The sequence below is a fragment of the Mustelus asterias genome, chromosome 4, assembly GCF_964213995.1.
Source record: "Mustelus asterias chromosome 4, sMusAst1.hap1.1, whole genome shotgun sequence".
NCBI lineage: Eukaryota > Metazoa > Chordata > Chondrichthyes > Carcharhiniformes > Triakidae > Mustelus > Mustelus asterias.
The window spans coordinates 46,435,122-46,448,831 of NC_135804.1; the positions used below are offsets into that span (position 1 = coordinate 46,435,122).

The following is a 13,710-nucleotide window of genomic DNA, read 5'->3' on the forward strand; positions in this document are numbered from 1 at the left end:
ATCGAGACTGCACCAACTCTCCCTCCTACGCAGGACCCCAGCGTGTCCCTTTTCCCGTAACCCCGCACATTTACCATAGCTAGTCTACCTAACCTACACATCTTTGGACACTAAGAGGCAATTTAGCATGCCAAATCCACCTAACCTGTGCATCTTTGAACTGTGGGAGGAAATCCACACGGACATGGGGAGAACATGCAAACTCCACACAGACCATCCATTGACTCCGTCTACACTTCCTGCTGCTTCGGAAAAGCAACCAGCATAATCAAGGACCCCAGGCACTCCGGACAATCCCTCTTCCATCGGGGAAAAAAAACACAAAAATCTGAGATCAGATACTGACCTATTCAAGAGCAACTTCTTCCCTGCTGCCATCAGACTTTTGAATGGACTTACCATATATTAAGATGATCTTTCTCTACACCCTAGCTATGGCTGTATATTCTGAAACTTCTCCTTTCTTTCTCCCAGTATGTTTTGTCTGTATAGCAGGCAAGAAACAATACTTTTCACTGTATACCAACTCATGTGACAATAATAAATCAATTCAAATCAAACCCAAGGTCGGAATCAAACCCATGTCCTGGCGCTGTGAGGCAGCAGTGCTAACCACTGTGCCACCATGCTATACCCATGAAAGAAAAACACAAATTTAAGTATGAATCTGAATTAATCTGCACATTCTGGGATTGAATTTGGTGTTTGAAGTGTTGGGAGCAAACTGAGAATTTCGGCAGGCCTAAAGTTGTGACTTTGTAGATGAAAAGTAATGCTGAACTGTGCGGTTAGATGTGTCACTCCAATTGGTGCTGTTATGTTCAGTTAATTACTAATAACATTTTGGGCACAGGAATTTAAATCCCTTCGAATAAGATTTTGCATTTATAAAATATATGAAATTGGGACACAGTCCAACAGCAATGTTGACACACATTCTAAGGCTTGAGATTATGGATTAAGATCCTCTCTGTGCTTACTAATGGCATTCCAATGTACTGAGGCAACAACTGAGATTGCCCCTTACTATTGAGGCAACAATTTAACATTTAATATTACCAGTTTGCCTATCGAGGCTTGCACTAAAACTACAGCAAGTAGCGCCTTCAACAGAATAAAACGCCACATTGTCCTGAGATATTTCACAGAAACAGCTTCTTATCAGAGGTTGGAATCTCCTGAGGCCCTTGCACTTCATATTGCTGTTTTGGAATGAGGGGGTTGCTACTTCGGTTTGCTTGTTGCAATTGTATAGGGTGTTGGTGAGACCACATCTGGGATATTGTGTCCAATTTTGGCCTCCTTGTTTGAGGAAGGACGTGGTGGCATTGGAGGCAGTTCAGAGGAGGTTCACCAGATTGTTTCTGGGGATGAAGGGTTTGATGTATTTGGAGAGATTAAACATTTGAGCTTGTACTCGCTGGAGTTTATAAGGATGAGAGAGGATTTGATCGCGGTATATACATTTTTAAAGGGGATTGATAAGTAAATGCAGACCAAATGTTTCTTCTAATGGGGCAATCTAGAACAAGCAGTCAGTGGTAAAGGTTGTGAGGCGGTAGATTTAAAACTGAGATGAGGAAAAACTACTACTTACAGAGGGTGGTGAATTTGTGGAAATTGCTGCCCCTTTGTGTGGCATAGTCTGAATCATTAAATGGTTTCGAGAGGGAGATAGACATGTTTCTAATTTTAAAAAAGGGGAAAGAGGGATATTGGGAACAGGTGGAGAGATGGATTTGAGACCAGGGAGAGATCAGCCATGATCTAATTGAATGGCGGAGCAGGCGCGATTGGCTGAATTTGCCTACTTCTGCTCCTAATTCCTATGTTCCTGTGTTTGCTTATTACTCAAGATATGTTCTCTTTTAAATTTAAGCAGCTTTGACTCCCAACTAATCTTTTCCTTTTCCTTTGTATTTATGTAGGGTGGCATGGGAGTAGCATTGTTGTCCAATCCTGACAAGATCGAAGCTGTAAGTAGTTACACTGAATTATCTTCCAGTTGTTCTCCATCAATCTGCAAACATAAAACTTTGTTTCAGAAATGCTGATGTGGTTTACTGGGGAAATGTAATATCTGTCTCCAGTTACCTATATCTCATTAAATGTTCCTAGCTATGAAAACTTGTTTGGAGCCCACATAAGCATGGGGGTGAGAAGGAATAGCGAGATATACTGATAGAGTTAGATGAAGAAGGATAGATGGCTCAAGTGAAGTTAAGACACCAGCATAGACTGGTTACATTGAGTGGCCTTTTTCTGGACTGTATACTTTGATTTCACTTCCTGTTGCAATGACACGGAATATTGAATATTGTCTCCAGTACATCAATGTGCCAAACCATTGAGAGATTTCCGGAGTAAAAGAAAAGAGACATTGCCGGAGAGGGGATTAATTTTTTTTGGATCTTTTCTGTTCGTTGGGACACCAAATCCTACAGTATTATTACAGTCATGATAACAATTAATAAAGGTAAGACTTGCATTCAGATAGCACCTTCCATATTCTCAGGATATGGTAAGAAGTCTCATAAAACCAGGTTATAGTCCCAACAGGTTTATTAGGAATCGTGAACTTTCAGAGCGCTGCTCCTTCCTCGGGTGAGTGGGATGGACCAAAACTGGACACACTACTCCGCATCATATTCTCAGGATATTTCAAAGGGCACACTGATGCACTCAAAGGTGAAATCTGGCATGGTTTTTCTCTGTAAACTATATATGCATGAAATTTATAGAAACTAATTTGCACTTTTCCTGACCTCGGGACTTCCCATAACTCGTTACAGGCATTGGAGTGGTTTTGTTGTAAAATATGAAAGGCAATGACTCATAAAATACACCACGGACATAAAATAATTTCCTGTTGCACTTCAATTTGCAGGCCAGGTTTGACACAAGATTGACGATATAAATGCCACCTATTGATGTATTCTCAGCTTTCCCATGTTGTAAATCCAGCCATGTCGATATGTCCTGTTTCTTCACTACCCTTCCATTAGATTACACATGCATGTTCAACATGTACAAAGAGTACGCCATTTTATTTGTTCATGCAGTGTAAGCGTTGCTGGCTATTTACTGCCCATCCTTAATTGCCCTTGAGAAGATGGTGGTGAGCCACCTTCTTCAACCCCTGGAGTCCATGTGCTGTAGAAATACCCACAGTGCTGTTAGGAAGGGAGTTCCAGCATTCCGACCCAGTGACGGTGAAGGAACGGTGATAACAGTTTCAAGTCAGGGCATTGTGTGGCTGGAAGGGAACTTGCAGTTGGTGGTGTTCCCTTGTCCTGTTAGGTGGTTGTGGTCCTAGGTTTGGAATGTGCTGTTGGAGGACTCTGGGTGAGTTGCTGCAGTGAATCTTGTAGATGGTACACACTGCTGCTGCCACTGTGTGTTTGGTGATGGAGGGAGTGAATGTTTGTGAATGGAGTGCCAATCAAGTGGGCTGCTTTGTCCTGGATGGTGTTGAGCTTCTTGAGTGTTGTTGGAGCTGCACCCATCCAGGCAAGTGTGCACTCATCCATGTGCAGGTCCTCACATGGGAGAAGGATCAGAGATGCTGTAAAAAGCCAGCTCCTGGCCTGCAAAAATAACTTACAAAATGAAATCTAGCAGAAATAGCGGTTTAATTCCTTTCAGTTATACTACAGTACTGTTATGTATTAGGAGGTTTTGAGCTTACCTGTCTCTGAGCCAGAAGCCCCAGGTTCGAGTCCCACCCTAGGGAGTTGATGGCCAAGGAAGATGTGTTCATAATGGGGTCAAACAGGATGGGTGTCAACTTGCAAATCCTTCCAAACATGTCAATGGCTGGCGGTAAGAGTGGGAGAGACTTCTGGTCAGCCACACTTAACGGGGGAGCGGCACCACTTAAACTATAAACCTCTGGTGACAGACTAGCGACCTATTCCAGGAATTACTAGCTATGGAAGCAGACAAGAGCCTGCCTTATTGAACCACTAGGTGCGGGAAGAGAATTGGAATTGGACTGTTGTGTATTCAATATGACTCAATGCACCTACATATCCATAACAAAAATATGGGATAAGATTTTTGAATAATGTCATGGATCAACAAAGAAATCTGAATGCAAGATTTATTTGCACTTCATATGGCCGTTCACGAGGTTCCAAGGGATAACTCTGATCATAATAAAGCATTTGTGATTACCAGTGATACACAGATTGAATCCAAAGCACCCAGAAAAGGAAAACTCCCAAGATATGACTGGTGAGTTTATTCAGTGAGCAGCTGAGCTGTGCAAATCAGGCAGGAACAAAGTTATGTTAACCCTCCACTGGTTGACTTACCCGCTGCCACCATTGCGGTTTATGCAGGAATATTACTGCAGGAGTTAAACCGGTCCTGTTGGCCAAAAAAAAAGCAACATGTTATTATTAAGCTGAAAGAAGTACAGAAATTACATTAAACAATAAACCTCTAATGGGATGGAGCAATTTTGTTTGCTGTAGCTTTAAATGGAAACAGGGCCTTGATCCCAGGTAACTATTGCTCAGTGGAATGCAAAGCAATAATTCTACCGACAAATAAAATTTACGGCCTCTGGCTCTCGTTTATTTTTAGGATTCTCCATTAGGTTGGGTTGCATTAGGAGTAAACACTGGCTTATAAATTTATGGATGCTTCAGTAATGATTACCTAGAGCACCACCTTTTAAGGAATACTGCCTCACAGATGAAAGGTGTTGAGGAGGAGTCAAATGTCAAACACTAAACTCTGCCATGCTGGGGTAACCTCTGCATTGCTCAGTGCTGCTCTGGACTTTGAACATTTTTGCTTGTCTCCACCTGCCCACTCAGCTCCCCAGCTTCACTCACCTGTCATAGAATCACAGAATCTCTACAGTGTAGAAGGAGGCCATTCGGCCCATCGAGCCTGCACCGACGACAATTAGAACATAGAACATAGAACATTACAGCGCAGAACAGGCCCTTCGGCCCACGATGTTGCACCGACCAGTTAAAAAAAAAAACTGTGACCCTCCAACCTAAACCAATTTCTTTTCGTCCATGAACCTATCTACGGATCTCTTAAACGCCCCCAAACTAGGCGCATTTACTACTGATGCTGGCAGGGCATTCCAATCCCTCACCACCCTCTGGGTAAAGAACCTACCCCTGACATCGGTTCTATAACTACCCCCCCTCAATTTAAAGCCATGCCCCCTCGTGCTGGATTTCTCCATCAGAGGAAAAAGGCTATCACTATCCACCCTATCTAAACCTCTAATCATCTTATATGTTTCAATAAGATCCCCTCTTAGCCGCCGCCTTTCCAGCGAAAACAATCCCAAATCCCTCAGCCTCTCCTCATAGGATCTCCCCTCCATACCAGGCAACATCCTGGTAAACCTCCTCTGCACCCTCTCCAAAGCCTCCACATCCTTCCTGTAATGTGGGGACCAGAACTGCACACAGTACTCCAAGTGCGGCCGCACCAGAGTTGTGTACAGTTGCAACATAACGCTACGACTCCTAAATTCAATCCCCCTACCAATAAACGCCAAGACACCATATGCCTTCTTAACAACCTTATCTACTTGATTCCCAACTTTCAGGGATCTATGCACACATACACCTAGATCCCTCTGCTCCTCCACACTATTCAAAGTCCTCCCGTTAGCCCTATACTCAACACATCTGTTATTCCTACCAAAGTGAATTACCTCACACTTCTCCGCATTAAACTCCATCCGCCACCTCTCGGCCCAACTTTGCAACCTGTCTAAGTCTTCCTGCAAACTACGACACCCTTCCTCACTGTCTACCACACCACCGACTGGTGGTGTGGTAGACAGGCCACCCAGGCCCTATCCCCATGACCCTTACTAACCTCTCTGACACTGAGGGACAATTTAGCATGGCCAGTCAATCTAACCCGCACACCCTGCACATTGGACTGTGGCAGGAAACTGGAGCACTCGGAGGAAACCCATGCAGACATGGGGAGAACGGGCAAACTCCACACCAACAGTCAGCCAGGGCCGGAATCGAACCTGGGTCTCTGGCGCTGTGAGGGCAGCAGTGCTAACCACTGTGTCAGCGTGCCGCCCGCAGTTACCAACAGGCCCTGAGCAAGTGAGCCACAAGCTTGGCCTTTTCTTCATGTTACAGGGATGCTGTGCAGAGAATCCACCAAATAATCTTCTTGAAGCTCATCCCGAGCTCCAGAGAGGGAGGCAGGAAGCACGTACTCCTCTCCAGTAACCCAGCCTGCTGGTCTCAACACCACTGCGCACTTCAAGGTGAACATGCAGAGCCTGGCTTCTTAAGAGCACCAGTGGAAAGTATAATTTGAAGTCTCTGTGCTGGCCTCTCAAATGAAAAATAAACACTGCTGCGGAGTTACAGGATTCTGAAGTAAACATTGGACATCATGAAACCGGTCCAGTTAACTCCTACTGAGGTAAAATTATGTAAGAGCCTCGTGGTTAAGGCGATGGACTGCCAGTCTATTGCACTCTGCACACGTGGGTTCAAATCCCACCCTCATCAGTGATGGGGGCGGCACAGTGGTTAGCATTGCTGCCTCACAGCGCCAGGGACCCGGGTTCGAATCCGGCCTAGGCTCAATGTCTGCGTGGAGTTTGCACATTCTCCCCGTGACTGCGTGACTTTTCTCCAGGTGCTCCGGTTTCCTCCCGCAGTCCTAAGATGTGCGGGTTAGGTTGATTGGCCATGGTAAATTGCCCCTTACTGTCAGTGGGGACTAGCAGGGTGAATGCATGGGATTGTGGGGTTGGGGCCTAGGTGGAATTGTGCTTGGTGCAGACTCGATGGGCCAAATGGCCTCCTTCTGCACTGTAGGGATTCTATATAAGAGCATAAGAAATGGGAGCAGGGATAGGTCTTAGAGCCTACTCCACCTATCAATAAGACCTTGATTGCTCTCCCTCTGCTCTCCCTGCCTGCACTTACCCCCCCGTACCCTTTCATTGCTTCAGCACTCACTTGATGATCTCTGTCTTGAATATGCTGAATGCGCATCCACTACTCTCTGATTTAGAGAATGATAAAAATACTCAGCATCCATTGAGTGAAGGAATCTCTCCACATCTCAGTCCTAAATGGCCAACCCCTGAGCCTGAGCCAGTCACCACTTTCTGCACTCCCCAGCCAGGGGAAACATCCTCTCAGCAACATCTGGGTCGATCTCTATAAGAAATGTAATGGGGAAGCGTTAGTTTGCAGAAACGACACTACACGTACAGCACCGCAAGCCATTACCGGCATCGCCAGAGAATCAAGGCAATCGCACGTACTGCACTAACACATTTCCCCCCCTATGTTTCAATTAGATTACTTCACACTATTCTAAATTCTAGGGAATAGAGAATTAACATGTTCAGTGTTTTTCTCATGGGAGAATCTCCTCATCCCCAAAACCAGTCTAATGAACAAAATGGGACGGCACGGTGACAATAGCTAGCACTGCTGCTGCACAGCGCCAGGGACCCGGGTTCAATTCCCGGCTTGGGTCACTGTCTGTGTGGAGTTTGCACATTCTCCCCGTGTCTGCGTGAGTTTCCTCTGGGTCCTCTGGTTTCCCCTCACAATCCAAAGATGTGCGGGTTAGATGGATTGACCGTGCTAAATTGCCCCTTAGTGTCAGGTGGACTAGCTAGGGTAATTGCATGGCGTTTTGGGGAAAGGATAGGACCTGGGTGGGATTGTGGTCGGTGCAGACTCGATGGGCCGAATGGCCTCCTTCTGCACTGTAGGATTCTATATTCTATGAAAATGTATTTGACAGACCATAACATTGAGAAGGATTCAACATTTTCTTTCAATTCTAAAATTAAAATGGATAATGCATTATGAGCAGATGGGCCATGGAATAACAGGAAAGATGCAAATGTAGATGTCCCAATCCATACGATATGGGAAGTGTCTTTTTTTCTGGGAAGATTGCCACAGAGCAGTCAGTGTTTGAGCAAAGCTTAAGACAGATTACCCCACAACTCATCCTGGAGATGTTGCTATATTTCCAAAGATTGACCCTTCTGCTAAATGTCAAATTGAGTTGATGCAATAAAATAAAACTTCATGAGAAACATGATGGTTTCATTTTAGGATAATGATAAAGGCAGTTAAAATTAGTTTCTGGTGACCTGAATGTCAGCCTTGACGACTGGTGTCCTCGTGCACAGACAGTTGGTTAACCGTGCATTCATCACATGAGCCCAGCCACTACTCACTGCTTCCCATAGCTCTTAAATAATGCAGATGCGTCATGTGGTGTGTAGTAAGTGCCCACATTTCTTCTGGATGCATCCAACAGCGATCAGAGCATGAAAAACCGTGTGTATGATTCCATGGGGTTAGATACATAACCTAAACAGGGGGGGGAGAAAAAAAGGCATAAGGTTATACCACTCTGAGACATCAGACCTTCCGCTTCCCACTTCTTGGTGGATATTGCTGGTCTGACTTCTCCCAAAATGCACCAGTGAAGTCCCTCAGCCGCCTTTACCAGCCACGTGTCTGTCTTTCACCTGAGGAAGCGCCCAAGCGGCAAGACCGTAGCAGCTGAATGTCCTGGCAAAGCCAGGCTGAGGGAGCAGCCAAAAGATTGGCTGCCTCTGGGCCGAGGCTGCGGTGACCGTGTTGTGGGCAGAAGTTCACAGTATATTTCCTGCAGTAGAACAAAACTAAACCTTCCTGCCTTCCTTTGGTGTCATTAATTCAGCATGCTTCACTGGGAGTTCAGAGTTTGACATTACGTGATAAGAGCCATGCCCAGGAATGAATGAGCTGAGAGATTTTTCTGTTTCTCAGTATGAAGGTTTGCCCTGCATCATAACTGGGGCAATTGCCAGCAAGCCATTGCAAGATATCTGTCACTTATTTTACTTTTCCCGTAGATGGTGTTATTGGAGTATTGTGCACTAAAGCTTTTGTATTACAAAATGAGTCAAAGGAACAGTGGCAAGGTTTAGAATTCAACATTTCAAGTGACTGCTTTCAAAATAAAAATGGAATCAATCCTGAATCCATTGAGAATCGTTAATTGGGAATGAAAGCTGACTAATTGCCAGTCTACAGCACATGAGCAGACAAACAGGAAAACGGTACAGAGGATATTTAAGAGGTTAAATTGTGCGTCAAAATGTTTCCACATCCTGCAAATTTTCCCATGATCATGGACAACAGGTTATCTGGAACTAAGACTGAGGCCATTGCGCAAAAGGTTTTTATTTAGCATTTTTTTTGAATGAAGTAGTAAGAACTGGGCATAAATCAGAATAATAGTGAGGTCAATAATGTTCACTGTTTATATGTAAACAGCACAGCAGTTTTAGCTATGGATAAATGTTCATTTAAATATAGAAGTCCAGAAGGTACTGTTCGAGTTACACTGCTTTACCATTAGCTTCACAAAAGTGACATCTCTCTGCCTGGCTTAACCTTCAGATACATTGATTGCTGTTAAGCTCCTGTATTTGCACTGTTATTACGAAGGAAACTTGTCACAGGAAGTTTGGGTTTGTCCTCATCAGTCTAAGTACCTTTTTTTAATAGTGTGAAACATCTTAATTACTAACCATCAACCTCTCTGGCCCCGAAAATTAACAATTGCAGATGCGTAGCCTGATTCTTTCAACTTTAGCTTTCTATTTTACTTTTTGTTCCTGTCTCTCTCTCTCCATTCAGTGTTTCTTTGCTTTCTGCACCTGATTTGCCATTGAGCACACTGCTCATTTACACTCCCTGCTTCAGACTCTGTGCTGTTGAATCCTTCATTCTGATTGGGGAAGGGGATGCACCGTTGCCTGCCCTGTTCACTCAGATCCCAGATGTTTTTGAGAGGGCACCATGCCATTCTCCACTGCCGTGAACAGCCACTTCCTATTCAAAGTTTCATGGAAATTAAACGGGTGAGAGAGAGTCCAATAAACAGCAGGCCAGTCACTGGCTGCAGTGAATTCTGGCCGAGCATTTTTTAAGTTTGCTGAAGGTCTGCTGGGAAAACATGGATTGGCACAGGTTTGGTGATGCAGCTGTGATAATAATGCAGCAAAGTTTCATTTTATCAAAATAAATAGGCTTATGATAATGTTTTTCAGTTTAAGGGTGGCACAGTGGTTAGCATTGCTGCCGCACAGTGCCAGGGACCCGGATTGGGTCACCTGTCTGTGTGGAGTCTGCATATTCTCCCCTTGTCTACATGGGTTTCCTCCGGGTGCTCCAGTTTCCTCCCCCAGTCCAAAAGACGTACTGGCTAGGTGCATTGGCCATGCTAAATTCTCCCTCAGTGTACCTGAACAGGCACCGGAGTGTGGCGACTAGGGGATTTTCACAGTAACTTCATTGCAATATTAATGTGAGCCTACTTGGGCCCTGAGCAAGTGAGCCACAAGCTTGGCCTTTTCTTCATGTTACAGGGATGCTGTGCAGAGAACACTAACAAATAAACTTTATAATAAAATAAGACTGATACGAAACATCATAATTGTGTGTCACTTAATGTCATTTTGACTTTAAGCATCAGCAAACACTAAACTGAAGTAATCTTGGGTAACACAATGACAGTGCATCTAGTTCTACTTGACCGACCTGAGCCCGTAGCCTAGGTTGATACCTCAGTGTATCACTGAGGGAGTGCTGCTTTGTTGGCGGTGTCAACTTTTAGCTGAGACATTTAAAAATGATCAGGCCGACACAAAAGATGCCATGACACTGTTTGAACAAGAGCAGAGTTCACCTTCCAGTGTTAGAGCCAAAATTTATTCCTCAAACAAGACCACTTTTTAAAAAATAAACACAGATTATCTGGTTGTCTATCTCATTGCTTTTTATGTAGTTTGGCTTTCTTGAAACAGTGATAACGTTTTAAAAGTAATTGAAGGAATGGACTTTTGGCTCACAGTTACAGAAATGTGTAAGCTCTGGCAGAGCTTTGAAGGGAAAGGCCAAATTGGAGAGGATTTATTTTTCCCCAGAACTTTTTTATTGGGGTAAACCTACAACTCAACAGCTGAGAGAGAGTTCCCGGCCCTCCCGCTTAGGGTAGTAGTAACAGTCATGTGGTCAACACGAACCAGTCAGTAACACTCTATGCTCAGTCTGTGCTATGAACATACTTCCTGACCAATCCAAATATTCATGGCACAATTGGACTTTTTAAGTTAGATATTCACAATATGAGAGATGGGGAGGTGCAATTGTGGGATTTCTCCCTGTAACACAAATTGGGTTGAGGGTATAAACTTGCATGGTTCATAAATATGCTTCAGGTGTACTTTAAGTATATTTAGTACAGTTATGGTATCAGAATAAAGGAAGCGTGTTGCTTAGTGGACGACATAAGATTCTTTCATCTTTTTGTCGACTTGCTTCATCACTTTAAGTCTTCTGCACCTGTGAGTAAATGACATGGCTCTTGATGCACAGAGATTTAATCTTGAAACTGTCCTTTGGTCATTTTGAGGTGCATTAAATGCAAAAAGTGCACTGTAAAATTTAAGAGCAGTAGATTTTAATCGCTGTATTATTATGTATGATGCTTGACACAATTTTTCAAGTACTGTAAAGTGTCCAATTGTATGATCTCACTGGCAAGTCAATTACATGCATAACTTAGTAATATTTCACTTTAGGAATAATTCAAGCGTGTCAAAAAGGTTTTGGAAAGGCCTTTATGAACCAGGTCAGCAGATGACTCCGAATGCATCAAACCCTTCATGTTTAATTTAGTGAGATCTTCAATTTGAAACCAAAAAGGAAAACCACAACGTGAACTGTTTTCAACTGCAGCCCCTCAGTTTCAAGCCCACAAGCAGTACATGACCAGCATGACTGTATCGCCACTTTCTGTCACAGCCTGCTTTCCATTCAGTATTGCCAGGACCAAAATAATAAACAGAATTGACTTTGATCTTGTATGAAGCAATATCTTATCTATTCTAAGCACTCACAATGATCTGCAGGTTGGTAGACTGTGGGTGAAGTTCACTCCCATAAAATGTAGCATCAAGTGCCTCTCCTTTTACAGAAAACAGATCAGTAATAATATAGGGAGGGACTGGTCAAATGAGATTGTAAGTTAAGCAGGTACCATCTCCCGTCCACCAGGATCTTCCTTGAACAATGATGATGCCGGTCCCTCAGGACAGGTGACCTGGACCGGGCCATCCTGGGTGGGTGACCTGGCCTGGGCTTCTTGGGACTGAACATTTTCAAGTTGGCAGGCAGCGAATAGTAAGGATCAATGCTGGGGCCTCAGCCATTTACAGTCTGTAGTTAATGACTTTGATGACGAGGCAGAGAGTAATGTTGCTGAAATTGGTGAGGATACAAAACTAAGTTGAAAGGTAAGCTGTGGGAAGGATACCGAGGCTGCAAAGAAATATAGATAGGTTAAGTGAGTGGGCAACAAAATTAGAAAAGCAGAATGTTTTTTAAAGGGTGTGAAACTGGTAAGTGTCGATTGTCAAAGACTTGGGGATGCTCATACAAGGAACACAAAGTTAGAATGCTAACCATTAGGAAGGCAAATGGCATGTTGGCCTTTATTGCAAGGGAATTGGTCTATAGATATATAAACGTTTTGCCCCAATTGTTTCGGGTTTTGATGAGGCCACATCTGGAATAGTGTGCAGTTTTGGTCTCCATGTTTAAGAAAGGAAATCCACTGATCTGGAGAACAGAAGATTTGGGCCTATCTTTTAAAGTTGCCAGGAGGCACATTTAAGGAGAACGATACGAGGCCAGTGGATTAATGTTAATAAGAACATAAGAAATAGGAGCAGGAGTAGGCCATCTAGCCCCTCGAGCCTGCCCCGCCATTCAATAAGATCATGGCTGATCTGAAGTGGATCAGTTCCACTTACCCGCCTGATCCCTATAACCCCTAATTCCCTTACCGATCAGGAATCCATCTATCCATGATTTAAACATATTCAACGAGGTAGCCTCCACCACTTCAGTGGGCAGAGAATTCCAGAGATTCACCACCCTCTGAGAGAAGAAGTTCCTCCTCAACTCTGTCCTAAACTGACCCCCCTTTATTTTGAGGCTGTGCCCTCTAGTTCTAGCTTCCTTTCTAAGTGGAAAGAATCTCTCCATCTCTACCCTATCCAGCCCCTTCATTATCTTATAGGTCTCTATAAGATCCCCCCTCGGTCTTCTAAATTCCAACAAATACAAACCCAATCTGCTCAGTCTCTCCTCATCTCTGGTATCAACCTGGTGAACCTTCTCTGCACTCCCTTCAAGGCCAATATATCCTTCCGCAAATAAGGGGACCAATACTGCACACAGTATTCCAGCTGCGGCCTCACCAATGCCCTGTACAGATGCAGCAAGATATCTCTGCTTTTATATTCTATCCCCCTTGCGATATAGGCCAGGTTGAGGCCAGGTTGCAAAGACTAACCTTGTATTTCTTTCGGTATCGCTTGAGATATCCAGGACTGATCAAATGGAGATGTCCAAGATAATTAAAATAGATTTTTAATTCTTTCACACAATGTGGGCCACGCTGGCTAGACCAGCATTTATTGCCCATCCCTAATTGCACTTAAGACAGGCAATCTGATGATGATAGACGGAGAGGGACTGTTTCCTGTGGCCGCGGAATCCAGTTCATGAGGAATGTTAGGAAGGACTTCTTCATACCAAGGGTCGTGGAAATCTGGGATTCTGTTTTCCAAAAGGTGGGAGGGAGAGTGGGGGAAGGTTC

The 13,710-nt window shown here is 44.0% G+C and overlaps 1 protein-coding gene across 2 annotated transcripts in view; it reads left to right on the forward strand.

Annotated features, from left to right (window-relative positions):
* Positions 1-13,710, forward strand: part of dus2 (dihydrouridine synthase 2) — a 108,646-nt gene that overhangs the window by 34,328 nt on the left and 60,608 nt on the right. For both annotated transcript variants that reach the window (XM_078210912.1, XM_078210913.1), the window contains exon 7: positions 1,929-1,976. In XM_078210912.1, coding sequence (XP_078067038.1) covers positions 1,929-1,976 — 48 coding nt within the window. The remainder of the gene's footprint in view (positions 1-1,928; positions 1,977-13,710) is intronic.